The sequence below is a fragment of the Megascapheus bottae genome, chromosome 10 (genome assembly GCF_031878675.1).
Source record: "Megascapheus bottae isolate mThoBot1 chromosome 10, mThoBot2.hap1, whole genome shotgun sequence".
Classification (NCBI taxonomy): domain Eukaryota; kingdom Metazoa; phylum Chordata; class Mammalia; order Rodentia; family Geomyidae; genus Megascapheus; species Megascapheus bottae.
The window spans coordinates 66,095,476-66,121,914 of NC_143518.1; the positions used below are offsets into that span (position 1 = coordinate 66,095,476).

Below are 26,439 nucleotides of genomic sequence, written 5' to 3' on the forward strand. Positions count from 1 at the left end.
GGGAGGAGAGAGATGGGGAGAGCCAGGACAAGAGGGTCGGCCATGAGGCAGAGCTAGGACAGTGGACGTCTGGACGGTAGTGCGCGTGTGCGCGTGTGCGCAGAGCCGCTTATCCCGGGTCGTGGAACTGGAAGGGGTAACCTGCGGACACCCCTCGTCTGATTCTCCTCAGGAGAGCACGGGGGCCGGGGCCCAGCGCCCGGGGCCCTGGCCCGCTCAGCTGCAGTAGAGGGTCTCCCCTGCGTCTGCCATGACCTTCCTCCCTCCGCTGTCCACAAGTGCGGGCATGGGGAGACCCTGACCTGCCGGCGGGGCCCTGTGTGGGGACGGCCCCAGAGGAACCTGTGGTGGCTGCTCCGGGCCACCAGTCTGTGCCTGGGGTCTCAGTCTTCCTGTCTCCATGTGGTTTGGGCATCTGGACATTTCTTTCACACTGGCAGGCCTGCCGGCCACCCATGTTTTATGCGCATGCTGTCACGTGTGCAAGTGCATGTGTGTGTGTGTGCACATGCCACTGTGTGTGACTGTGTGTGGTCCCAGGCAGGGCCATTCCAGGACTCAGAACCAGGATCACACCCAAGCACGAGCACCCCTCCAGCTCCCCAAGGAATCCCAACTCTTATTTGGGCTCACCCCTCTTAACCTCCACTTCTGGTGTTGTCCCTGGGCCACTGCACCACTTCCGGGCTTCTGGTGGTTAATTGGAGATAAGAGTCTCATGGACTTTCATGCTGTGCTGGCTTTGAACCCCAGTCCTCAGATCTCAGCCTCCTGAGTAGCTAGGATTACAGGTGTGAGCCACTGGCACCCTGTCTTTCTTAAAGATCCAGTTTATTTTTTTTTTGGTGTAGCGCTGGGGCTTGAGTTCAGGGCATTAGTTTTTTTAACCAAGACTTCACTCTACTACATGAGCCGTAGCTCCTTTTTTTTTCCCTGGTTAATTGGAAATAAGCCTCGGGTTTGTTGGCTTGGGCTGGCTTCAACCTGTGTCCTAGATCTCAGCCTCCTGAGTAGCCACTGGTCTGGCTGGGAATTCTTGTTTTGCAGCTTTGGGGTGTGGTAGCTCAGGGAAGGGGTTCAGTTCTCCTCACTCACTGGGCACCTGGGTAGGGAGGGGTCCAGAACCAGGCCCTGGAATCCTCACTTGGGTGCCAGGGCAGACGAGATTTCCACTCACTCACTTCTGGTGCGGGGCCTCCTGGAGGGAAGTCAGCCCCAGGCGGCTGGCACTGGGCTGCCCGCACCTCGACCTCCCTTCCCTTCCCTTCCCTGTGCTGCCCCTCCCTCCCCGACCATCCCTTCTCCAGCCTGCATCCCACTGCTGACAACTGTGGGCGGGCCAGGGGAGTGGGCCTGAGCGGGGCATGGTGCCCCCACCCAGGCCAGAGGCCAGGGACCTGGTTGGAGATCATTTTGCCCCATCGTGCAGATGTTGGGCAGATGCTGACAGCTGACACCTACCTCTGAGCCCCGATACCATCTGTGCTGGTGTGAGGGGGGTTCTCTGTAGCTCGTGGATGCACCCTTGCCTGTGCCCTGCTGTCTCCCCCCAACCCCTGCCTGCAGCATGGCCTCCCCGTGGCCGTCCCCACAAGGCAGCTCTTCTCTGGGCGCTGCCTGGCACGCAGTGTCCATGCAGCTGGCTGCTTCTTCCTCGCCAGCCCCGCTGGGATGCAGCTGTCGTTGCTGGTCAAACACCGCTCACCGTGTCCTTCTCCTCCCGGTCCCCAGGGCCTGCCGGCGTGATGAACGGCTCCCTGTTCCTGCAGTGGTGGGCGTCTAAGGATGTGTCCGTCCGTGAGCGGCTGGGCCTTGGGGACCATCCCAACGACTCCTACTGCTACAACTCCGCCAAGAACAGCAGCACAGTGCTCCAGGGTGTCACCTTTGGAGGCGTCCCTACGGTGCTGCTCATAGATGTCACCTGCTTCCTGGTGAGACACCGGGGCGCCCCCCAGCCAGGGCTTCCCTGGGACCCTCAGGGACATGGCTGGCTTGGTCCTCAGGCTTCTGAGTCTGGAGACACTGTAGTATGGGACACACTTGGGTGGAATGGTTCCTCCCGTGTCTGTGAGGAACCTACATGACCCTAGCTGGCTACAGAGCTGAGGCCTGCGTGTCCTCGTGTCCCCATGTCCCCAGGATGTGGGGAGTGGACCCCACAGAGTCCCAGGTCCTAAGCATGCACAGTCTTCCTGAGCTGAGCTGCACCCCAGCCTCTGGATATGGATTTAAAAAATAGTAATTATTATGATTATTGCCAGTCCTAGGGCTTGAACTCAGGACCTGGGCACTGTCCTTGGACACTTTTTGCTCACGGCTAGAACTCTACCACTTGAGCCACGGCGCCACTTCTGGCTTTCTCTGTGTATGTGGTGCTGAGGCGTTGAACCCCAAGTTTCGTGCATGCTGGGCCAGAGCTCTACCACTCGGCCCTGCTCCCAGCCCTGGGTGTGGGTTTTACTGCAGAGAATCACGTGTGTGAAGGAGGAACGTGTCAGAGCCGGGCCTGAGCTCACGGGAAGGGGCACACGTCCACTCTGTCCTCTGCAAGACCAGGGGGAAGGGGGCAGCTGCCCGTGTGACCCACAATCTCTGGGGTTCCCCTGAGCCCTTCAGGCGCCCCTTGCCTTTAAATCCCCTGTTTCTGGGCTGGGGTGGAGTGCTTGCGGGGGTGTTCCAGGCTCTGGGCGCGTTCTCAGCACCTCAGCCCACCCACAAAACACAGAACTAAGTGGGAGCCCAGTTTCTGACCATAGCAGCGCAGTCTCCGCCTTCCTGCTCTTGACAGAGGGGTCTGTCTAGGTGGGGCTGGTGAGGCAGCGGCTGGGCGATTTCCCTCTCACCCTGCCCAGTCTGGCGGCCCCAGAGCCATCCAGGGTGCTTTATACTTGGTTTCTTTTCTACTTCTAGTTTCTAGTCTTGGTGTTTTCCATCATAAGAAGAAGATTCTGGGATTACGGCCGCATCGCCCTGGTGTCTGAAGCAGACAGGTAATGCAGTGTAGACTGGGAACGTGAGGGAGTCCGTGTGAAGGAATGTGTGTGTCCTGTGTGCGTATGTACAAGGGTGTGTCACGTCTGCCAGCAGCTGTGGCCCTGCTCCTCAGCAAACACAGGCTCCGCGCTCTGGAAACTGCGGCTCACGGGGCCACGCTGTCCTGGCTGGGCTCCCCTCGGGGCAGCAGGGACGTGGAGAGGCTGCCGGTCCTCTTTCCAGGGCCCTGGCAGTGGTGCACGAGCCTGTTTCAAAGAGGGCCCCCTCAGCACGCGCAGTTGCATCTGGGCTCCCAGCTCTGCCCCTCCTGCGAAGGGTGGAGGTTGGCTCTAGAATCCAGCCGGCCAGCTCCGTGGCAGGTGCAGACGCAGGAAGTGCCCTTGCGGATGCAGGCAGGCCGCTGAGCTGTCAGGCCTGGTGGGGGCTGGCCTTCCCCTTGTCTGGCATCTGCAGAGGCCCCACCAGGAGAGACCGTGAGCTCACCCCACCCCACTTCATGACACGCTCTCAGCCCGAGTGCGGCTGCGGTGGAGCTGTGCCCCTCTGGTGCCCTGGGGTCTGTCCCCAGCCAGGGGCCTGCCTCCTGTCTCCTCCCCTCCCCCAGCCACTGCAGGGTCACCCCACAGTGCCCCTGGAAGGTGCTTTTTGCAGTGTCAGTGTTGTAGGCTCTGGACTCTGTGGGCTCTGTGGACTCTGTGGGCTCTGTGGACCCTGTGGGCTCTGTGGGCTCTGTGGACTCTGTGGTCAGGAGCCAGAATTGTGGAGTGGAGATTGGCATGCAGGTGACACAGGGTGTCACAGGGACCGTGGGAGAAGGGCCCTGGCTGAGGACCTAGGACAGAACCCCTTCTGGCCCCTCTGCTCTGAGGTGCGTCCTGTGGTACCAGATCGCAGCTAACATTTCTTTCATAGTGGTTCATAGCTTACCCTGCACCCGACAGTCTTAGATGTCATAGAATGAGGCTGTTTGTTTCAGGGGGACTCATTCCAGATGCAATTTATTCGAGATTTTGCTTGCTGCACTTGCAGACCCACTGTAAACAGGCACTACCTTTTTTTTTTTTTTTTTTTTTTTGCTAGTCCTGGGGCTTGAACTCAGGGCCTGAGCACTGTCCTGGGCTTCCCTGAAGGCCAGAGCTCTACCACTTGAGCCACAGGTCCACTTCTGGCTTTCTTTCTATCTGTGTGGTATCCAGGAGTCAGACCCAGGGCTTCCTGCATGCTGGGTGAGCACTCTAGCACTAGGCCACGCTCCCGGCCCTCAGCACCACCTTTTTTATTTGGCATATGTTAGCTGTGCCATTTCTGCACGTGGGCAGTGTGTTCCTGCCCCCTCCCCCCCCACTGCCCCTTCTGAGAGCAACTTCCTGGTTCTGTGTCCATACCCATGAGCAGATTCCTTTTCCTGTTCCACCGTCCTCGCCCGTGTCCCTCTGCCTCGCGTTGGAGCACCACTCGAGGCCACTTCCGGAGTGACCAAGGCTGAGCTTGGGGATGGACAGAGCTGGGCCCTGTGGCACCACAGACCTGGATTCCCCTCCTGGGACTCCTCACTGGGGGACCTGGGGGCGGGGCACCTTAGACTCTTGCTCAGGCCAGCGGGGCCAGGCGAGCCTTCACTCTGCCTTTCTTGTCTCCAGTGGGTCCAGGTTCCGGAGGCTGTCCTCTACCTCCTCCTCAGGCCTGTACGACCTCGAAAACCAGCTGGTTGGTATCCAAGGGCGGCTGGGGCGGGGCAGGCGTGGGGGAGGCGGATGGGGTTGAGGCGGGGTGGGCCCTAGGTTGGCAGTTGTGATCGGTGGGGTCAGGGCAGCTGCCAGCAGAGCAGTGTGGCCGGGGTCCCCAATGTTGTGTGGACCAAGGCCCCGGGAGGGTCAGAATTGCTGGACCCCAGACCCTGAGATGCAATGACCCCAGGCAGAGAGGGGCGTGGCTGCAGCCCCCAGCAGTGTTCCCTCCCGTGTACCGCTTTGCAGGGCAGCTGGGGCTCCGGTTCCATCTAGGCTGCAGGTGTGAAGCTGTTTTGCATGGCAGGAAGCTCATGGCTTCAGTTAGGTTTGGGGGCCATGGGACTTGGAGACAAGGCCCGGATCTCATCCTCTGCTCTCTCTCCTGCAGGGATGCTGCCCCTGGCTGACCGCCGTCTTCCGTCTGCAGTGAGTGCCCTGGGACTCTGCTGGGGGTGGGGGCCAGTCAGGAACGCCTCTGGGGGATACTCTCCGGTTGGGAGTCCAGGTGCCTGGACACCCGGAGCAGGCCCCGGCAGGAAGGCGGCCTCTGGGACCGAGTCTCCGCAGCAGAGGGGTTCCAGGCCGCTGGGCTCCAGGCGCCCCCCCCTCCACGCTGGGGCTGGCACTGAGCCACGTCAGCCACAGGTCCAGCCCGGGGCTCTCCGGATTCTCCTGCCCTCGGCCTCCTGGGAAGCGGGATTTCAGTGTGAGACACCCCGCCAACCAAGGGTTCTTCCTCTCAAAACATCCGTGGAAATTTTAGATGCTAAGTCTAAGTCTGCTCCCACCCACACGGTCACCGCGCGGTCACCAGCACGCCTGTCTCTGCCAGGGACGAACGGATCCTGGAGTGGTGTGGGGAGGACGCCATCCACTACCTGTCCTTCCAGCGGCACATCATCTTCCTCCTGGCGCTGGTCAGCCTCTTGTCCCTGTGTGTCATCCTGCCCGCCAACCTCTCGGGAGACCTGCTGGGTGAGACCCCCTGCGCCCAGGGCTGGGGGAAGCTGCCCATTGAGAGGGTGCGTCCAGCTTTCCTGGGCACATTTCAGAACATACCCCACGTGGTAGGTGGTGGTGAGTGCTGAGGCAGTGTCGGGGTGGCCCCAGGCCCTTGCCAGGCAGCTCTGGAGAAAGAGCCACGGTGGGGCTGCAGGTCTTCTCCCCTGCTCTCCCACCACACCAGCCCCACCTCTCAGCCCCCCTCCCCACACCAGGCCCCCCTCCCCCACCACACCAGCCCCACCTCTCAGCCCCCCTCCCCATACCAGGCCCCCCTCCCCCACCACACCAGCCCCACCTCCAGGCCCCCCTCTCCCCACCAGCCCCCCCTCCCAGACTCCCCTCCCCCACCACACCAGCCCTGCCTCCCAGGCCCCCCTCCTCCACCACACAGCCCCACCTCCCAGGCTCTCCCTCCTCCCCTGCTTCCTCCCCCCCAGCCCCACCTCCCAGGCTCACCCTTCCCACTTCTTCGCCCCTGCAGACAAAGACCCCTACAGCTTTGGGAGGACCACCATAGCCAACCTGAACACCAAGTGAGTACAGACGTGTGGAGAGAAGGCGCTGACAGCTGGGCCAGGCCAGCGCCGTCCCTCAGGGAAGCCTGGGTGCCAGCACACCTGGGCAGGGCTACCTGGAGGGAGGGGGAGGGCTGGCTCCAGGGGCCCAGCACCTGAGGGCCTGGCGTGGGTCCCCCAGCAGTGACCTCCTGTGGCTGCACACTGTCTTCTCGGTCCTTTACCTGCTGCTCACCGTGGGCTTCATGTGGCGCCACACCCAGTCCATCAGGTACAAAGAGGAGAGCCTGGTGAGTGAGGCCAGAGCCACGCTGGGAGGGGGGAGGGCGGGGGGGGGTGGGGAGGGGGGAGGGGGCAGGCAGGGCCTCTGAGGCCCTGGAGCCACCCGGGATGACATTTGTAGTCACACTTTGCATTCTTTTTTTCTTTCTTTCTTTTTCTTTCTTTTTTTATTTTTTGCCAGTCCTGGGCTGGAACTCAGGGCCTGAGCACTGTCCTTGGACTTTCTCAAGTCTAGAGCTCTACCACTTGAGCCTCAGCACCACTTCCGGCTTTTTTTTTTTCTATGTATGTGGTACCGAGGAATCGAACCCGGGTTTTCATGCATGCTAGGCAAGCACTTTAACCACTACGCCAAACTCCCAGCCAGACTTCGCATTCTTTTTTAAAACATGCTGGCGGATTGTTCTGAGACGTGGCCGTGCTCCCCTCATTCTGCCAGCCTGTTGGTTGGTCCGTGGGGTTCAGGCTTGCAGATAAGCACGCTCAGTGAAGAACTAAGCTGGGCCGGTGCGGTGGCTCCCACTGGACTCCAGCTACTCAGGAGGGTCACGGTTCAAAGGCAGACAGGCCAGGAGAGGGTGTGAGATGCTGATCTCCAATAAACTACTCAGAAAACTGGAGGTGACGCTGTGGCTCAAGTGGCAGGGCTCAGGGACAGCACCCAAGCCCTGAGTTCAAGCCCCAGGACCCCCCTCCCCCCAAAAATATACTCACATAAAAATTAAGTCGGGCTTGGTGTTACGCACCTGTAATCCTAGCATTCGGGAGTTGGTGAGTTCAAGACGGTGAGTTTAAGACCAGCGTGGCTGCACAGACTCAAAAAGATAGAAGTAGGATAAGGAGCTGGGCGTGTGGCTTGGCCATGGCCTCGTGGGGCAGGCGCTGCGTGAATTTCTCACCCAGTCTGTGGAAAGGCTGCCCCAAGGGCTGCAGCTGGGCCCGGGCCCCTCCTCTGAGGCCTCTCCATGTGTGGCCCTGCCTGGGCTTGCAGACCTGCTTTGGAAGTGGCTGGAAGAAGACGCCCAGTATAAATCGGGCTCCTGGCTGCACCTCCTCCGCGGCTGGTGCTTTCTTTCCCAGTTTGCATGGTGGAGACCTGGCTTGCCAGCCAGTGGCTGGCCTCAGTGACGTCTCTGTCTGGTGTGCTTTGTGGCAGGTACGACAGACCTTATTTATTACAGGACTGCCCAGAGGTGCCACGAGAGAGGCCGTGGAGAGCCACTTCCGGTAAGCAGACGTCTGCAGGCACTGACATCCTGCTGCACGTGTTAAATGACTGCCACCTGGGGGGGACTGCGAGGGGCTGAGCTGCATGGTGCCATGTGGGGGGGGGGCTGTGTGGGTGGGGCTGTGTCGTGTGGGGCTGTGCTGTGTGGAAGTGTGTGTGTCGGGCTGTGTGGGTGGTGCAGTGTGGGTGGGGCTGTGCCATGAGGGGCTGTGCCGTGAGGGGCTGTGCTGTGTGGAAGTGTGTGTGTCAGGCTGTGTGAGTGGTGCAGTGTGGGTGGGGCTGTGTCATGTGTGTGGCTGTGCACATTGGGTTCCCCTGTGGAACCGTCCACAGGGCTGGGTATCCCCTTTGTCAGGGCAGAGGTCCCCAGCTCTGCCTGGCTCCTGTGCTCACTGAGCCTCTGTGCCCATCTGCAGACAGCGCCAGGGCACCGACGCTGCAGGGCCTCTGTGGCTGGGCGTCTCTCCTCTCCTCACTCCTGTTCCATTCCTTAGCCTCTGGCAGGTAGCTTGCCCTGGCCCGGAGGAAGTCTGGGCTGTGTGTAGAGGGCACGCTTGGAGCCCGTGACCAGTGTACACAGAATCATAAATGAGTATTTAAACTTGATCAGCCTTTTGTGGAGAAACAATGACTATTTTAGAACTCGTGTATTCCCTCAGCACTGGGATTTTTCTCTGTGCCTTGAAGCATCTTCCTGAAGTTGCCAGCTAGGCCTGTGTTTGGAAACGGTAGATCAGCTCGCTTGCCCTGGGGGACAGGGACCAGAAGCACTGCCCCTCCCCAGAGGAGGTCACCTGCTTGCCCTGGGGAGTGGAACCAGGGACAGGACCATGGTCTGCCTCCCTGCTACCCTTCCCTTGCTGGAAAGCTGCAGCCTGAGGGATCCAGAGCAGGACACCTTGTTGGCAGATACTCCTCCATGCTCTGGTGGCGCTGGACCTCAGGGTCTTACACAGGTCTCATGTGCTGTGATTTCACGGGCTGTGGCCTCTTGGGCTATGATCTCAGGCTAATGGTCTCTCAGGCTGTGGTCTCTCAGGCTGTGGTCTCTCAGGCTGTTTTCTCTCAACTGTGGTCTCTCAGGCTGTGGTCTCTCAGGCTGTGGTCTCTCAGGCTGTGGTCTCTCAGCTGTGATCTCTCAGGCTGTGGTCTCTCAGCTGTGATCTCTCAGGCTGTGATCTCTCAGCTGTGGTCTCTCAGGCTGTGGTCTCTCAGCTATGGTCTCTCAGGCTGTGGTCTCTCAGCTGTGGTCTCTCAGGCTGTGGTCTCTCAACTGTGGTCTCTCAGCAGTGGTCTCTCAGCTGTGATCTCTCAGGCTGTGGTCTCTCAGGCTGTGGTCTCTCAGGCTGTTTTCTCTCAACTGTGGTCTCTCAGGCTGTGGTCTCTCAGGCTGTGGTTTCTCAGCTGTGGTCTCTCAGGCTGTGGTCTCTCAGCTGTGGTCTCTCAGGCTGTGGTCTCTCAGCTGTGGTCTCTCAGCAGTGGTCTCTCAGGCTGTGGTCTCTCAGCTGTGGTCTCTCAGGCTGTGGTCTCTCGGCTGTGACCTCTCGGCTGTGACCTCTGAGCTGTGATCTCTCAGCTGTGGTCTCTCAGCTGTGGTCTCTCAGGCTGTGGTCTCTCAGGCTGTGGTCTCTCAGCTGTGGTCTCTCAGCTGTGGTCTCTCAGGCTGTGGTCTCTCAGCTGTGGTCTCTCAGCTGTGGTCTCTCAGGCTGTGGTCTCTCAGCTGTGGTCTCTCAGCTGTGGTCTCTCAGGCTGTGGTCTCTCAGCTGTGGTCTCTCAGGCTGTGGTCTCTCAGGCTGTGGTCTCTCAGCTGTGGTCTCTCAGGCTGTGGTCTCTCAGGCTGTTTTCTCTCAACTGTGGTCTCTCAGGCTGTGGTCTCTCAGGCTGTGGTCTCTCAGGCTGTGGTCTGTCAGCTGTGGTCTCTCAGGCTGTGGTCTCTCAGCTGTGGTCTCTCAGCTGTGGTCTGTCAGCTGTGGTCTCTCAGGCTGTGGTCTCTCAGCTGTGGTCTCTCAGGCTGTGGTCTCTCAGCTGTGGTCTCTCAGCTGTGGTCTCTCAGGCTGTGGTCTCTCAGACTGTGGTCTTAGGCTGTTTTTCTCTCAGGCTGTGGTCTCTCAGCTGTGATCTCTCAGCTGTGGTCTCTCAGGCTGTGGTCTCTCAGCTGTGGTCTCTCAGCTGTGATCTCTCAGCTGTGGTCTCTCAGCTGTGATCTCTCAGCTGTGGTCTCTCAGGCTGTGGTCTCTCAGGCTGTGGTCTCTCAGCTGTGGTCTCTCAGCTGTGGTCTGTCAGCTGTGGTCTCTCAGGCTGTGGTCTCTCAGCTGTGGTCTCTCAGCAGTGGTCTCTCAGCTGTGATCTCTCAGCTGTGGTCTCTCAGGCTGTGGTCTTAGGCTGTTTTTCTCTCAGGATGTTGTCTCTGAGGCTGTTTTTCTCTCAGCTGTGGTCTCTCAGGCTGTGGTCTCTCAGGCTGTGATCTCTCAGCTGTGGTCTCTCAGGCTGTGGTCTCTCAGCTGTGGTCTCTCAGGCTGTGGTCTCTCAGCTGTGGTCTCTCAGCTGTGGTCTCTCAGGCTGTGATCTCTCAGCTGTGGTCTCTCAGCTGTGGTCTCTCAGGCTGTGGTCTCTCAGCTGTGATCTCTCAGCTGTGATCTCTCAGCTGTGGTCTCTCAGGCTGTGGTCTCTCAGCTGTGGTCTCTCAGCTGTGGTCTCTCAGGCTGTGGTCTCTCAGCTGTGGTCTCTCAGGCTGTGGTCTCTCAGGCTGTTTTCTCTCAGCTGTGGTCTCTCAGGCTGTGGTCTCTCAGCTGTGGTCTCTCAGCTGTGATCTCTCAGCTGTGGTCTCTCAGGCTGTGGTCTCTCAGCTGTGGTCTCTCAGCTGTGGTCTCTCAGGCTGTGGTCTCTCAGCTGTGGTCTCTCAGGCTGTGGTCTCTCAGGCTGTTTTCTCTCAGCTGTGGTCTCTCAGGCTGTGGTCTCTCAGCTGTGGTCTCTCAGCTGTGATCTCTCAGCTGTGGTCTCTCAGGCTGTGGTCTCTCAGCTGTGGTCTCTCAGCTGTGATCTCTCAGCTGTGGTCTCTCAGCTGTGATCTCTCAGCTGTGGTCTCTCAGGCTGTGGTCTCTCAGGCTGTGGTCTCTCAGCTGTGGTCTCTCAGCTGTGATCTCTCAGCTGTGGTCTCTCAGCTGTGGTCTCTCAGCTGTGGTCTCTCAGCTGTGATCTCTCAGCTGTGGTCTCTCAGGCTGTGGTCTCTCAGCTGTGATCTCTCAGCTGTGGTCTCTCAGCTGTGATCTCTCAGCTGTGATCTCTCAGCTGTGGTCTCTCAGCTGTGGTCTCTCAGCTGTGGTCTCTCAGGCTGTGGTCTCTCAGACTGTGGTCTTAGGCTGTTTTTCTCTCAGGCTGTTGTCTCTGAGGCTGTTTTTCTCTCAGGCTGTGGTCTCTCAGCTGTGGTCTCTCAATGGCTCTGCCCTCTCCAGGAATGCATACATCACCTGTGAGGTAGCTGATGTGCAGTTGTGCTATAATGTGGCCAAGCTGATGTATCTGTGCAGAGAGAGGTAAGTGTGACGACCACACCTTGTTCTGCTGGCTGGAAACTTCCCGGCCCTCACCCCTGCTTCTTGTGGGCCTGGCACTCTTCTGTTGGGCAGGGCACAGCCCGGCCTGGCCCCGGCCTGGGCGGCAGGAGCACGAGTGTGTGTGCTGTCCTGCCCCACTCCCTCCACACAGGAGGAAGGTGCAGAAGAGCCTGGCCTACTACACAAACCTCCGGGCGCAGACCGGCCGGCCAGCATTCATCAACCCCAAGACCTGCGGCCAGTTCTGCTGCTGTGAAGTGCGGGGCTGTGAGCGGGTGAGAGTGAGGGATGGTGTGAGGGGTGAGGGGGTGTGAGCGAGTGTGGGTGGATGAGTGTGAGGTGGGTGTAATGTGATGTGGGAAGGTGAATGTGTGGTGAGGTGCAGGGGTGAGGATGTAGGTGGGTGAGGTGAGGTGCAGGGGTGAGGGGGTGTGTGGTGAGGTGCAGGGGTGAGGGCGTGGGTGGTGAGGTGCAGGGGTGAGGACGTGGGTGGTGAGGTGCAGGGGTGAGGGGTGGGTGGTGAGGTGCAGGGGTGAGGGGGTGTGTGGTGAGGTGCAGGGGTGAGGGCGTGGGTGGTGAGGTGCAGGGGTGAGGGGGTGTGTGGTGAGGTGCAGGGGTGAGGGCGTGGGTGGTGAGGTGCAGGGGTGAGGGGGTGTGTGGTGAGGTGCAGGGGTGGGGGTGTGTGGTGAGGTGCAGGGGTGAGGGGTGGGTGGTGAGGTGCAGGGGTGAGGGGGTGTGTGGTGAGGTGCAGGGGTGAGGGGGTGTGTGGTGAGGTGCAGGGGTGAGGGGGTGTGTGGTGAGGTGCAGGGGTGAGGGCGTGGGTGGTGAGGTGCAGGGGTGAGGGGGTGTGTGGTGAGGTGCAGGGGTGAGGGGGTGTGTGGTGAGGTGCAGGGGTGAGGGCGTGGGTGGTGAGGTGCAGGGGTGAGGGCGTGGGTGGTGAGGTGCAGGGGTGAGGGGGTGTGTGGTGAGGTGCAGGGGTGGAGGTGTGTGGTGAGGTGCAGGGGTGAGGGGTGGGTGGTGAGGTGCAGGGGTGAGGGGGTGTGTGGTGAGGTGCAGGGGTGAGGGGGTGTGTGGTGAGGTGCAGGGGTGAGGGGGTGTGTGGTGAGGTGCAGGGGTGAGGGCGTGGGTGGTAAGGTGCAGGGGTGAGGGGGTGTGTGGTGAGGTGCAGGGGTGAGGGGGTGTGTGGTGAGGTGCAGGGGTGAGGGCGTGGGTGGTGAGGTGCAGGGGTGAGGGCGTGGGTGGTGAGGTGCAGGGGTGAGGGGGTGTGTGGTGAGGTGCAGGGGTGGGGGGGTGTGTGGTGAGGTGCAGGGGTGAGGGCGTGGGTGGTGAGGTGCAGGGGTGAGGGGGTGTGTGGTGAGGTGCAGGGGTGAGGGGGTGTGTGGTGAGGTGCAGGGGTGGGGGGGTGTGTGGTGAGGTGCAGGGGTGGGGGTGTGTGTGGTGAGGTGCATGGGTGGGGGTGTGTGTGGTGAGGTACAGGGGTGAGGGCGTGGGTGGTGAGGTGCAGGGGTGGGGGGGGTGTGGTGAGGTGCAGGGGTGAGGGGGTGTGTGGTGAGGTGCAGGGGTGAGGGGGTGTGTGGTGAGGTGCAGGGGTGAGGGGGTGTGTGGTGAGGTGCATGGGTGGGGTGTGTGGTGAGGTGCAGGGGTGAGGGGGTGTGTGGTGAGGTGCAGGGGTGAGGGGGTGTGTGGTGAGGTGCAGGGGTGGGGGGGTGTGGTGAGGTGCAGGGGTGAGGGGGTGTGTGGTGAGGTGCAGGGGTGAGGGCGTGGGTGGTGAGGTGCAGGGGTGAGGGCGTGGGTGGTGAGGTGCAGGGGTGGGGGGGGTGTGGTGAGGTGCAGGGGTGAGGGGGTGTGTGGTGAGGTGCATGGGTGGGGGTGTGTGTGGTGAGGTGCAGGGGTGGGGGCGTGGGTGGTGAGGTGCAGGGGTGAGGGGGTGTGTGGTGAGGTGCAGGGGTGAGGGGGTGTGTGGTGAGGTGCAGGGGTGGGGGCGTGGTTGGTGAGGTGCAGGGGTGAGGGCGTGGGTGGTGAGGTGCAGGGGTGAGGGGGTGTGTGGTGAGGTGCAGGGGTGGGGGGGTGTGTGGTGAGGTGCAGGGGTGGGGGTGTGTGTGGTGAGGTGCATGGGTGGGGGTGTGTGTGGTGAGGTGCAGGGGTGGGGGGGTGTGTGGTGAGGTGCAGGGGTGAGGGGGTGTGTGGTGAGGTGCAGGGGTGAGGGGGTGTGTGGTGAGGTGCAGGGGTGGGGGTGTGTGGTGAGGTGCATGGGTGGGGGTGTGTGTGGTGAGGTGCAGGGGTGAGGGGGTGTGTGGTGAGGTGCATGGGTGGGGGTGTGTGTGGTGAGGTGCAGGGGTGGGGGCGTGGGTGGTGAGGTGCAGGGGTGGGGGTGTGTGTGGTGAGGTACAGGGGTGAGGGCGTGGGTGGTGAGGTGCAGGGGTGGGGGGGGTGTGGTGAGGTACAGGGGTGAGGGCGTGGGTGGTGAGGTGCAGGGGTGGGGGGGTGTGGTGAGGTGCAGGGGTGAGGGGGTGTGTGGTGAGGTGCATGGGTGGGGGTGTGTGTGGTGAGGTGCAGGGGTGGGGGCGTGGGTGGTGAGGTGCAGGGGTGGGGGTGTGTGTGGTGAGGTACAGGGGTGAGGGCGTGGGTGGTGAGGTGCAGGGGTGGGGGGGGTGTGGTGAGGTACAGGGGTGAGGGCGTGGGTGGTGAGGTGCAGGGGTGGGGGGGTGTGTGGTGAGGTGCAGGGGTGAGGGTGTGTGTGGTGAGGTGCAGGGGTGAGGGCGTGGGTGGTGAGGTGCAGGGGTGAGGAGGGGGGCCTGCCCGCCCCGCCCACCCTGCCCACTGTGAGTCCCCTGCTGCAGGAGGATGCTGTCTCCTACTATGAGCGCATGCAGGCCCAGCTGCAGGGGCGGATTGGGGAGGAGCAGCGCCTGGTGCAGGGCCAGCCCCTGGGGATGGCCTTTGTCACCTTCCGGGACCCAGCCATGGCCACCTAGTGAGTGCCCCCACCCCCCTGTCCACCCGCTGCCCACCTGCCCGCCTGGGGAGATGGGGAGTCTGCTCTGAGGAGGCCAGGCCTGCCCAGGGGTCACAGGGCCCCCGGGCAGGGAGGGGAGGCAGGGAGGGGGGCAGAAGGGGAGCCGGCAGGCCTGTGTGGTCAGGATGGCGGGGTGAGGGGATCCATGCACGCGTGCGTGTGCGTGTGTGTGCGTGTGTGTGTGCGTGTGTGTGCGTGTGTGTGTGCGTGTGTGTGTGCGTGTGTGTGCACACGTGCATGTGTGCGTGTGTGTGTGTTTGTGTGTGTATGTGCGTGTGTGTATGTGTGTGTGTATGTGTGTGTGTGCATGTGTGTGTGTGCGTGTGTGTGCGTGTGTGTGTGCGTGTGTGCACACGTGCATGTGTGTGTGTGCGTGTGTGTGTGTTTGTGTGTGTATGTGCGTGTGTGTATGTGTGTGTGTGTATGTGTGTGTGTGCATGTGTGTGTGTGCGTGTGTATGTGTGCGTGTGTGTGTATGTGTGTGTGTGCGCGTGTGTGTGTGCGTGTGTGTGTGCGTGTGTGTCTGTGTGTCTGTGCGTGTGTGCGTGTGTGCGTGCGTGTGTGTGCATGTGTGTGTGCGTGTGTGTGTGTGTGTGTGTGCGCGTGCGTGTGTGAAGAGTAGGAACCTGGTTCAGGCAGGAATAAAGCCTCCTCTGTGAGCCTCAGTTTCCCTAGGAGGAGGGGAGTGGTGTCCCTGCCTGTGGGGCTCCCTCCTCAGGGGCCTCCCCGTCCCCTCTCCCCCCCTCAGCATCCTGAAAGACTTCAACGCCTGCAAGTGTCAGGGTCTGAGCTGCAAGGGGGAGCCACAGCCGTCCCCCCAGAGCAGGGAGCTGGGCGCCTCCGGATGGACCGTGGCCCTTGCCAGCTACCCCGAGGACGTCTGCTGGTGCGCCTAGGGCCTGGATGGGCCGGGGGTGGGGGGGCTGCCTTGTGCCCGAGCCCGAGGGGACCGCAGGCGGCTGAGCCCCAGCGTGCACCCCCAGACCCCATCACAGCTCCTGACAGGGGAGCAATGTCTTGAAGAGCAGTGGAGCTGCCGTGAGTAGCTGATGTAGTTCATCTAGAACATGTAAAATGTTGCCTGTGAACATGGAATAGTAACTTACTTGTGTATGTCGAGCGTGGGGCTTGAACTCTGGGCCTGGGCGCTGTCCCTGAGCTCTTCAGCCCCACCCTTGAGCCAAGCCCCACTTCTGGTTTCCTGGCGGTTAATTGTAGATAAGTCTCACGGCCATTAGTGCCCGGGCTGGCTTAGAACCACGCTCCTCGGATCTCCGCCTCTTGAGTAGCTAGGGTGATGGGGTGAGCCGCCAGCACCTGGCTGAACATGTCATATTTTAAATCCAGATCTTATTTCTTGGCCCCAGGCCCTGGCCAGAAATCCACTTTTTTTTTTTAGCAGTACTGAAACATAAACTTCAGGACTCCTGGGTGCTGTGTGCTCTGTTGTGCAGTGCCGCGTGCTTGTGCCTGGTCTGTGAGCCTCCTGAGAAGCTGGGGTAATAGGCAGGTGCCACCACACTCAGCTTTTTCTTTTTCTCTTTTTTTGGTGTCAGTCCTGGGCCTTGAACTCGGCCTGGGCACTGAGGTTTTGTGCTCAAGGCTGGCCCTCTACCACTTGAGCCACTGCTCCACCCTCGGCTTTTTTTAGTGCTTGGTTGGAGACGGGAGTCTCAGCGTGTCGCACCCAGGCTGGTCTCCGGCGCTGGTGGGATGGTGGTGTGAGCCACGGGGGCCTGGTGCACAGTTTTTACCTGCGTTGGCTGTGAGCCTGCAGCCTCCTCATCTCCCGTAGTCAGCATCGGAGCTGTGAGCCACCAGGCCTGGCCCACTTTTGGTTTTCTCTCTGGTCTCCGTGGCACATTTTATATTTCGAGCACTTCCATCCGTGCCCTGGATGCTTGTGGCTGCATCCACACAGTCTCAAGGGAAGTTGGGATGGTGGTGGCAGACTATGCTGTGTCCGCAGGCCGCGGCGGTGGCTTTCCCCCGGGCTCAGAGTGGAGGCCAACCCTGCCGGCCTCAGACAGCTCTGTGCGCGTCACAGGGACTCCCAACCTGGGGTCGACCCGTGGGTCTGGTTTTGGTGGCTCAGCCGCTCGAGCCGTCCCTGTGTGGGTTCTGGCCACTGAGTCACAGAGGCCAGAAACCAAGCTGAAGGGCGAGGCCGGGAGCTGCCCTGAGTCCCGAGGCCCACACAGCCCGTCTCCTGCCGGGGCCTGCTGGAGCGGCCCAGCCCTGCACCTGGGGGCGGCGGCCTCTGCGGGCGCCCAGCCCAGCCTTGCCTCCGTCTGCAGGAAGAACCTCTCCGTCCAGGGCCTCCGCTGGTGGCTGCAGTGGCTGGCCATCAACTTCGCCCTCTTCCTGGTGCTGTTCTTCCTGACCACACCCTCCATCATCCTGTCTACCATGGACAAGTTCAACGTCACCAGGCCCATCCACGCGCTGAACGTGAGTGACCCCCTGGCCCCGGAGGGCCGGCCCTGTGCGCAGTGACGCGGTGCACGGGGTGGAGCCAGCCAGGCGTGGCCTCCGCAGGCCTTGCAGCAAAGCCACTCTAAGCGCAGAACCGCCTTTGCTTCACGCGCGGTCAGTGTCTTTTACAGTTGGTTGGTTCCTCAGTAATTCAGCAGCAGTTTTAGAGCGTGGCCTCCGGAAGGCTTCCCCGTTAGTTGTGGGTGGGTCGACTGCTGCCACCCACCCTGGGCCCAGCCGACCTGTCCTCTACGGAATTGCCTTCTGTCCACCTCTGATGAGGTTGCGCTCAGCACGGAGTGTCCGGGCGAGCTGCGCTGGACCAGTGGACGCTGTGGGCACTGAGCGGGGCCAGGAGGGCAGGGGTCCTGTGTGGCTCTGCGTGCCCTGGTGGAGGGTGCTGGCTCTTCCTGGGCAGTGGCGAGACTGGACTCCGCTGGTCCGGATCGTGTGAAGTTCCGTCGGCTGTGGGTTTACTCGACCGGCTCCCGGCCGCCTGCCCGGCCCCCCGGGGGCTCCGGGGCTCCCCCAGGGGTCCCTCTGACTGCTGTGGACCTTGTCTTTCAGAACCCCGTTGTCAGCCAGTTCTTCCCAACCCTCCTGCTCTGGTCTTTCTCCGCCTTACTCCCAACGATGGTGTATTACTCGACGCTGCTGGAGCGTCACTGGACCAGGTGCGTGGCCCTGCCCGGGAAGGCCAGCGCGGCAGGCCCACAGCAGTGCCCGGGCACAGGCTGTGGGGGCGCTGAGAGCCCTCCTGACCTGTGCCTCTGACTCTGCAGGTCGGGAGAGAACCGGACTGTCATGGCCAAGTTGTACATATTTCTCATCTTCATGACGCTCATCCTGCCCTCCCTGGGCCTCACCAGGTCCTGCCCTCACCCACCTCCAAACCACGTCAAGAGCCCCCGACCCTCGCCCCAGGACCGCGTCCTGACGTGAGGCCTCTGTACCTCTCGGGCGGCAGGCTGCCCAGACAGATTCTGGAAATGGGATCTTCCCCAAAGCAGCTGGCAGCAGTGTGGTGGCTGCCAGGAGGCAGGGGTTGTGAGGGTCACAGTTCAGAGCAGCCAGGCAGAAAGATGGCACAGCAGGGGGTCGGTACAGCACCTGCCCAGGAAGTGTGAGGCCTGTGTTCAAACCTTACACCCACCACACCAGGAGGCAGGGAGGGTCTCGTCCATCAGCAAGTGCCGGCCTCAGGTTCTGGACTGGCTGGAGTGGGGAAGCGGGGTACAGTCACAGAGGGCTGGGGGCTGGGGGGCTGGAGGCCCGGAGGTAGCTTGGGGTAGAGGTAGAAGGTTTTCCCAGCATGGTGAGGGGTTCCGGATCCTGGGCTTGATCTGGGAGGGGTGGGGTGGGGATGGGGGGAAGGAAGGAGAGAGAAGGGGAGAGGGAAGTGGGAGGGAGGGGGAGAGGGCACGACAGTGCTCACAGAGGGGGCGCGCTTGTTTTTCAGTCTGGATTTTTTCTTCCGGTGGCTGTTTGACAAAACTTCCTCCGAGACGTCCATCCGGCTGGAGTAAGTATGGGGCAGGCTGCCGTGTGTGGACAGTGGGGGCCGGCAGGCCGAGGGCTGGCCTGGGGCACGCACGCCCACCCCACCCGCCACACGGAGAAGGCTCAGGTTTCCACTCTGTCAGGCCCGCGCCTCCGGGGAGACAGGTGGGGACAGCCACTGGCTGTGCGCTGACAGGGGGCAGCACGCCCTGCTCCTCAGGGACCAGGCTTCCCTAGAAGGCTCTGTGCTGGGGACGACGTGCAGGACCCACGCGTTTTTCGTTTGGTCGTTACCCTGGCTGCGGGCGTGTGGACACGGTTACTGCTTCCCTGTCCCTGATAGGGAGGCTCAGGGTGTCTGGAGTGCGCCACGTCTGCCACAGCTGAGCCTCGGCCTGAGGCCCCCACGCTCAGCGCTGGGGTCCCAGGAGAAGGTGTCCGGGGCTGCTGGCCCGCGATGACAGGCGCCATTGGCTTTTTTTTTTTTTGCCAGTCCTGGGCTTGAGCTCAGGGCCTGAGCACTGTCCTTGGACTTTCTCAAGGCTAGAGCTCCACCACTTGAGCCTCAGCACCACTTCCGGCTTTTTGCTACGTATGTGGTACCGAGGAATCGAACCCGGGTCTTTGTGCATGCTAGGCAAGCACTCTACCAGTAGCTCACACTCCCTGCCCCATGGGCAGGCGCCATTGTAAGTGAGGTCTTGTGGGAGGAACAGACGGACTCTGTCCAGCCGGCAGCCCGCGACACACCAGCGGCTCTTGTCTGTCTGTCTGTGACATGACCAGGCCTTGCTGCAGCTGTCAGTCCCTCACCTGGGATTTCTCAGCAACCCCTGTTGCTTTCAACCAGCCGTGTTGAGAGCCGGGCCGGCCTCAGTCCTGTCCCCTGCCCCTCGCACTGACCTCGGCTGACCCCTGGCTCCAGCTGCCCTGCCCCTGCTCCGGGCGGCTGTAGGTGGGGGGGGGGCAAGGCCGCCCTTGCCCCGTCTGCACTGCAGGCCTCCAGCCGGCCTCTGCCGGCTTCCCCGGCCCAAAGGCAGGCCTGGCTCTGGGTCCACACGTCACCGTCCCCTGTTCCCCGACTCCCCAGGTGCTTTTCCATTCTCTGGAGGAACCCTCGTAGTTCACCTCCACCTCCTCCCTCCCCCGCCCGAACGCACAGGGGTGTGCAGGTCAGAGGGCTCCACTCCCAGGTGGGTCCTGTTTCCCACCAGGCCCCCACACCACCCTGGCATCCCAGGGTGCACAGGCCTGGGCTCTGGGGTCCTCGTCTCAGTCCTCCCACCCTCCTGGCCTGCCACTGCCTCTCAGCCCACAAGCCCTGAGCTCTGCCTCTTCGGGTGCCAATGTTGGGCCCCCCCCAGTTCAGACCACTTGCTTCTTTGTGATGCTGCACACGGGCGCCTGGGAGCAGGCCTCTGACCTCCCCACCCTGCTGTCATGTCTGGGCTTGGCCCTGAGCCCACGGGGGTTCAGGGCAGAGGCAGCCGTCGCGCCAGCGGCCGTCCTGGCGCGGAGAGGCCCCTCCTGGGCTGGAGTTGTGGTTCTCTGGCAGCCCTGCCCCTCCAGGTGCGTCTTCCTGCCGGACCAGGGCGCCTTCTTCGTGAACTATGTCATCGCCTCTTCCTTCATCGGCAACGGCATGGAGCTGCTGCGTCTGCCCGGCCTCGTCCTCTACACCTGCCGCATGCTCGTGGCCAGGACGGCCGCCGACCGCAGGAATGTCCAGCAGGTGAGGCCGGGGGCCCGCGGCAGAGCCCGGCCAGCGCCGGCCGCGCGGGGAGCCGCTGTGGGACCCCGCAGGCGGAGGAAGGCGGCGCTGAGCACAGGCGTGGCTCCGTGGAAGGGAGGTGGAGGCCCCGGAGACGCCCCTGGGTGGCCGCTCTACCTCCGAGGGAGCACGCAGCCCAAACCCCATTGAGGCGGAGCCCGGATTCCCGGGGTCCAGGCCCGTGGGGGAGGGTGGAGGCCAGCCGCACCGTGAGGGGGTCCCGTCTGCAGAGGGGCTGGTGGAGGACGAGATGAGGATGGGGCGCCAGGAGAGTGGGAGCTGATGGGGGGGTGCAGGGCTTCCCTTCAGGTCGGTCCCCGCCCCCAGGGAGTGTGGGAGGAGTGTGGGGAGCCAGGCGGGAGCCCCTCACTCTCCTCCCAGACCCAGGCCTTTGAGTACGAGTTTGGTGCCATGTACGCCTGGATGCTGTGCGTCTTCAGTGTCGTCATGGCCTACAGTGTCACCTGCCCCATCATCGTGCCCTTCGGTGAGTGGCAGGGGCCAGCCCCAGATGTGTGGGTGCCCTGTACGGCTGGCAGCCACCCCTGGTCAGTGGGGCCCTGTGAGACACCCACCCCATGGCGTTTCCAAGCGGAGTGGCTCTCCTGGCCCGCCGTGACCTCCCCGGTGTGCCTGAGGGCCCAGGTTTGGTCCCCACTGCGCCCCCCCACCCGGGCCCTGCCCTGTCCTGGCAGAATAGAAAGGCAGAGGAGGTCCAACCTGGGTACCTGATCACCCTTCCCAAGAGGCTGTGGGAGTGAGTTCCAGGACGCAGGCCCCGCGTTCCCTGGGGGAGGGGACGGCACAGGGAGCTAGCAGAGGAGCCATCGCTCACCAGGGGTACGGCTGCCCCTGGCTGCGGTGGGGGGGAGGGACCCCCCACTCACAGCCAGGCCCGCAGGCCTCGTCTACATCCTGCTGAAGCACCTGGTGGACCGGCATAACCTCTGCTTCGCCTACCTCCCTGCCAAGCTGGAGAAGGGCATCCACTTTGCCGCTGTGAACCAGGCCCTGGCAGCTCCCATCCTCTGCCTCTTCTGGCTCTTCTTCTTCTCCTTCCTGCGTCTGGGTGAGCCCGAACCCTCGTGCCCCCCCCCCCCCCAGCTCCTCAGATAACTCCTTCCAGGCAGAACAGGGAGGCTCTGTGGCGAGGGCCGCCTGGCTGTGGCACCAGTTCCTTTAGTCCCCGCTCAGGTGTGACAGTCCCAGAGGCCAGGGGTGCTGTCCCATGACCCCCTCAGGTCCCTCCCCTGCCCCCCCTGTGTCTTCCTCTTCCACCCCACCCAGAGGTGTGGGAAACAGATGTGGGTTTTCCTTTGGGGGTGATTGGTGATGGAGGAGACAGGTCTTCATAACATGGCAGAGATGGGATAGGGGAAGGGAAGTCTGCCACACGGAAGAGGAAAAGGCAATAGATAGGGTTCTGGATGGCTGGCTCTGGACAGATGGGCTCTGGACAGGTGGGCTCTAGACAGGTGGGCTGTAGACAGGTGGGTTCTGGACGGCTGGCTCTGGACAGATGGGCTCTGGACAGGTGGGATCTGGACAGGTGGGCTCTAGACAGGTGGGCTCTAGACAGGTGGGATCTGGACAGGTGGGTTCTAGACAGGTGGCTCTGGACAGGTGGGTTCTAGACAGGTGGCTCTGGACAGGCTGGCTCTAGACAGGTGGCTCTGGACAGGTGGGCTCTAGACAGGTGGCTCTGGACAGGTGGGCTCTGGACAGGTGGCTCTGGACAGGTGGCTCTGGACAGGCTGGCTCTGGACAGGTGGGCTCTGGACAGGTGGGCTCTAGACAGGTGGGATCTGGACAGGTGGGTTCTAGACAGGTGGCTCTGGACAGGCTGGGTCTAGACAGGTGGCTCTAGACAGGTGGCTCTAGACAGGTGGCTCTGGACAGGTGGCTCTGGACAGGCTGGCTCTGGACAGGTGGGCTCTGGACAGGTGGGCTCTAGACAGGTGGGCTCTAGACAGATGGGCTCTAGACAGGTGGGATCTGGACAGGTGGGTTCTAGACAGGTGGCTCTGGACAGGCTGGGTCTAGACAGGTGGCTCTGGACAGGTGGGCTCTAGACAGGTGGCTCTGGACAGGTGGGCTCTGGACAGGTGGCTCTGGACAGGCTGGCTCTAGACAGGTGGCTCTGGACAGGTGGGCTCTAGACAGGCTGGCTAGACAGGTGGCTCTGGACAGGTGGGCTCTAGACAGGCTGGCTCTAGACAGGTGGGTTCTAGATAGGTGGCTCTGGACAGGTGGGCTCTAGACAGGCTGGCTCTAGACAGGTGGGCTCTAGACAGGCTGGTTCTAGACAGGTGGCTCTAGACGGGTGGGTTCTAGACAGGTGGGCTCTAGACAGGTGGGCTCTAGACAGGCTGGCTCTAGACAGGCGGGCTCTAGACAGGCTGGCTCTAGACAGGCGGGCTCTAGACAGGCTGGTTCTAGACAGGTGGCTCTAGACGGGTGGGCTCTAGACAGGTGGGCTCTAGATAGGTGGGCTCTAGACAGGTGGGCTCTAGACAGGCTGGCTCTAGACAGGTGGGTTCTAGACAGGTGGCTCTGGACAGGTGGGCTCTAGACAGGCTGGCTCTAGACAGGCGGGCTCTAGACAGGCTGGTTCTAGACAGGCTGGCTCTGGACAGGTGGGCTCTAGACAGGTGGGCTCTAGACAGGCTAGCTCTAGACAGGTGGCTCTAGACAGGTGGGCTCTAGACAGGCTGGCTCTAGACAGGTGGGTTCTAGACAGGTGGCTCTGGACAGGCTGGGTCTAGACAGGTGGCTCTGGACAGGCTGGGTCTAGACAGGTGGGCTCTAGACAGGTGGCTCTAGACAGGTGGATTCTAGACAGGTGGGCTCTAGACAGGCTAGCTCTAGACAGGTGGGCTCTAGACAGGTGGGCTCTAGACAGGCTGGCTCTAGACAGGTGGGTTCTAGACAGGTGCTTCTGGACAGGTGGGCTCTAGACAGGTGGGCTCTAGACAGGCTGGCTCTAGACAGGCTGGCTCTAGACAGGTGGGTTCTAGACAGGTGGCTCTGGACAGGTGGGTTCTAGACAGGTGGCTCTGGACAGGCTGGCTCTAGACAGGTGGCTCTGGACAGGTGGGCTCTGGACAGGTGGCTCTGGACAGGTGGCTCTAGACAGGTGGGCTCTAGACAGGTGGCTCTGGACAGGTGGCTCTGGACAGGCTGGCTCTGGACAGGTGGACTCTGGACAGGTGGCTCTAGACAGGTGGACTCTAAGGTGGACTCTAGACAGGTGGCTCTGGACAGGTGGCTCTAGACAGGTGGGCTCTAGACAGGTGGCTCTGGACAGGTGGCTCTGGACAGGCTGGCTCTAGACAGGTGGGCTCTGGACAGGTGGCTCTGGACAGGCTGGCTCTGGACAGGCGGGCTCTAGACAGGTGGCTCTGGAGAGGCTGGCTCTAGACAGGCTGGCTAGACAGGTGGCTCTGGACAGGTGGGCTCTAGACAGGCTGGCTCTAGACAGGTGGGCTCTAGACAGGTGGGCTCTAGACAGGTGGGATCTGGACAGGTGGGTTCTAGACAGGTGGCTCTAGACAGGTGGCTCTGGACAGGTGGGCTCTGGACAGGCTGGCTCTAGACAGGTGGGCTCTAGACAGGCTGGCTCTAGACAGGTGGGTTCTAGACAGGTGGCTCTGGACAGGTGGGCTCTAGACAGGTGGCTCTAGACGGGTGGGTTCTAGACAGGTGGGCTCTAGACAGGTGGGCTCTAGACAGGCTGGCTCTAGACAGGCGGGCTCTAGACAGGCTGGTTCTAGACAGGTGGCTCTAGACGGGTGGGTTCTAGACAGGTGGCTCTAGATGGGTGGGCTCTAGACAGGTGGCTCTGGACAGGTGGGCTCTAGACAGGTGGGCTCTAGACAGGCTAGCTCTAGACAGGTGGGCTCTAGACAGGTGGGCTCTAGACAGGCTGGCTCTGGACAGGTGGGCTCTAGACAGGTGGGCTCTAGACAGGCTAGCTCTAGACAGGTGGCTCTAGACAGGTGGGCTCTAGACAGGCTGGCTCTAGACAGGTGGGTTCTAGACAGGTGGCTCTGGACAGGCTGGGTCTAGACAGGTGGCTCTGGACAGGCTGGGTCTAGACAGGTGGGCTCTAGACAGGTGGCTCTAGACAGGTGGACTGTAGACAGGTGGGCTCTAGATAGGCTAGCTCTAGACAGGTGGGCTCTAGACAGGTGCTTCTGGACAGGTGGGCTCTAGACAGGCTGGCTCTAGACAGGCTGGCTCTAGACAGGTGGCTCTGGACAGGCTGGCTCTAGACAGGTGGCTCTGGACAGGTGGGCTCTGGACAGGTGGACTCTGGACAGGTGGCTCTAGACAGGTGGACTCTAGACAGGTGGACTCTAGACAGGTGGCTCTGGACAGGTGGCTCTAGACAGGTGGGCTCTAGACAGGTGGCTCTGGACAGGCTGGCTCTGGACAGGCGGGCTCTAGACAGGTGGCTCTGGAGAGGCTGGCTCTAGACAGGCTGGCTAGACAGGTGGCTCTGGACAGGTGGGCTCTAGACAGGTGGGCTCTAGACAGGCTGGCTCTAGACAGGTGGGCTCTAGACAGATGAGCTCTAGACAGGTGGGCTCTAGACAGGCTGGCTCTAGACAGGTGGGCTCTAGACAGGTGGGCTCTAGACAGGTGGGATCTGGACAGGTGGGTTCTAGACAGGTGGCTCTGGACAGGCTGGGTCTAGACAGGTGGCTCTGGACAGGCTGGGTCTAGACAGGTGGCTCTGGACAGGTGGGCTCTGGACAGGTGGCTCTGGACAGGCTGGCTCTAGACAGGTGGCTCTAGAGAGGTGGCTCTAGACAGGTGGGTTCTAGACAGGTGGCTCTAGACAGGTGGGTTCTAGACAGGTGGCTCTGGACAGGTGGGCTCTAGACAGGCTGGCTCTAGACAGGCGGGCTCTAGACAGGCTGGTTCTAGACAGGTGGCTCTAGACGGGTGGGTTCTAGACAGGTGGCTCTGGACAGGTGGGCTCTAGACAGGTGGGTTCTAGACAGGTGGCTCTGGACAGGTGGGCTCTAGACAGGCTGGTTCTAGACAGGTGGGCTCTAGACAGGCTGGTTCTAGACAGGTGGCTCTAGATGGGTGGGTTCTAGACAGGTGGCTCTAGATGGGTGGGTTCTAGACAGGTGGCTCTGGACGGGTGGGCTCTAGACAGGTGGGCTCTAGACAGATGGGCTCTAGATAGGTGGGCTCTAGACAGGTGGGCTCTAGACAGGCTGGCTCTAGACAGGTGGGTTCTAGACAGGTGGCTCTAGACAGGTGGGTTCTAGACAGGTGGCTCTAGACGGGTGGGTTCTAGACAGGTGGCTTTGGACAGGTGGGCTCTAGACAGGTGGCTCTGGACAGGCTGGCTCTGGACAGGTGGCTCTAGACAGGTGGCTCTAGACGGGTGGGTTCTAGACAGATGGCTCTGGACAGGTGGGCTCTAGACAGGTGGGATCTGGACAGATGGGCTCTAGACAGGTGGGCTCTAGACAGGCTGGCTCTAGACAGGTGGGATCTGGACCGGTGGGATCTGGACAGGTGAGTGGGTGACACTGGAGGGCAGGGGCCCAGCAAGCACCTGGCCATACTGCCACTGACTTCATGTCCCTGTGCCTGTAAGCCGAGCAGGAAGGAGGTGGCTATGCCTCGGGCACTGTGGGCTCCTGGCTGTGCCCGTGTGGCGGGGTCGTCTCGGACGGATCGGGCTGCCCTTCGGGACCGTGCCGGGAGAGGTTGAGCACAGCTCTGCTCAGCGCCTCGCTCGCAAGGCCCCAAGGCTGGCATCTCTCCCCAGGTCTGAAGGCCCCAACCACGCTGTTCAGCCTGCTGGGGGTGCTGGTCGCCGTCCTGGCCTGTGCTGCCTACACCTGCTTTGGGTGCCTCCGGCCCTTCAGCCCCCTCCACTACAAGGTGCGAGCCCCGGGGCCCTGGGGCCGCCCAAGCCTGCGGGCCACCGCCCTCCACCCCCAGCGTTCTGGGCAGGACATGGCCTTTCCCTCGTTCCACACCCATCCCACCCTGCCCCCCTCCAATCTTGTCTTCCTGCCAACAGTCTGTTTTGGGGGGCAGGTAAGCTCAGAGATCAGTGCAGTCTGTCTGGGTTAGGGGTGAGCTCAGAGATCAGCTTGGTTGTTTGATTTGGGGGTGAGCTCAGAGAGATCAGCTTGGTTGTTTGATTTGGGGGTGAGCTCAGAGATCAGTCTGTTTGGTTTTGGGGAGAGCCCATGGAGACCCGTCTAGTCTATTTGGTTTTGGGGTGAGCTCAGTTCTGTTTGTCATTGTGTGTCCTCTGTTATCTGCAGACAGAAGAATCAGCCAGTGGCAGAGGAAGCGAGGCTGAGTTCCCGGAGCCTCCGCCCTTCACGG

At 61.8% G+C, this 26,439-nt stretch overlaps 1 protein-coding gene across 3 annotated transcripts in view; it reads left to right on the forward strand.

The window, feature by feature from the left end:
• Tmem63a (transmembrane protein 63A) overlaps nucleotides 1-26,439 on the forward strand; it is a 28,945-nt gene that overhangs the window by 1,116 nt on the left and 1,390 nt on the right. Inside the window, exons 2-22 of one of the 3 annotated variants that reach the window (XM_090341577.1) lie at nucleotides 1,732-1,934; nucleotides 2,914-2,993; nucleotides 4,638-4,704; nucleotides 5,116-5,153; nucleotides 5,560-5,702; nucleotides 6,214-6,265; nucleotides 6,429-6,537; nucleotides 7,686-7,756; nucleotides 11,210-11,290; nucleotides 11,463-11,586; nucleotides 14,152-14,285; nucleotides 15,076-15,213; nucleotides 16,625-16,778; nucleotides 17,370-17,476; nucleotides 17,585-17,671; nucleotides 18,262-18,324; nucleotides 19,872-20,034; nucleotides 20,455-20,560; nucleotides 20,975-21,142; nucleotides 25,868-25,983; nucleotides 26,376-26,438. In XM_090341577.1, the coding sequence (XP_090197703.1) occupies nucleotides 1,746-1,934; nucleotides 2,914-2,993; nucleotides 4,638-4,704; nucleotides 5,116-5,153; nucleotides 5,560-5,702; nucleotides 6,214-6,265; nucleotides 6,429-6,537; nucleotides 7,686-7,756; nucleotides 11,210-11,290; nucleotides 11,463-11,586; nucleotides 14,152-14,285; nucleotides 15,076-15,213; nucleotides 16,625-16,778; nucleotides 17,370-17,476; nucleotides 17,585-17,671; nucleotides 18,262-18,324; nucleotides 19,872-20,034; nucleotides 20,455-20,560; nucleotides 20,975-21,142; nucleotides 25,868-25,983; nucleotides 26,376-26,438 (2,253 nt within the window). In that variant the 5' untranslated portion in view covers nucleotides 1,732-1,745. Of the gene's footprint in view, nucleotides 1-1,731; nucleotides 1,935-2,913; nucleotides 2,994-4,637; nucleotides 4,705-5,115; nucleotides 5,154-5,559; nucleotides 5,703-6,213; nucleotides 6,266-6,428; nucleotides 6,538-7,685; nucleotides 7,757-11,209; nucleotides 11,291-11,462; nucleotides 11,587-14,151; nucleotides 14,286-15,075; nucleotides 15,214-16,624; nucleotides 16,779-17,369; nucleotides 17,477-17,584; nucleotides 17,672-18,261; nucleotides 18,325-19,871; nucleotides 20,229-20,454; nucleotides 20,561-20,974; nucleotides 21,143-25,867; nucleotides 25,984-26,375; nucleotide 26,439 lie in introns of those variants that run through there. The other 2 variants (XM_090341576.1, XM_090341575.1) reach the window with 2 other exon arrangements.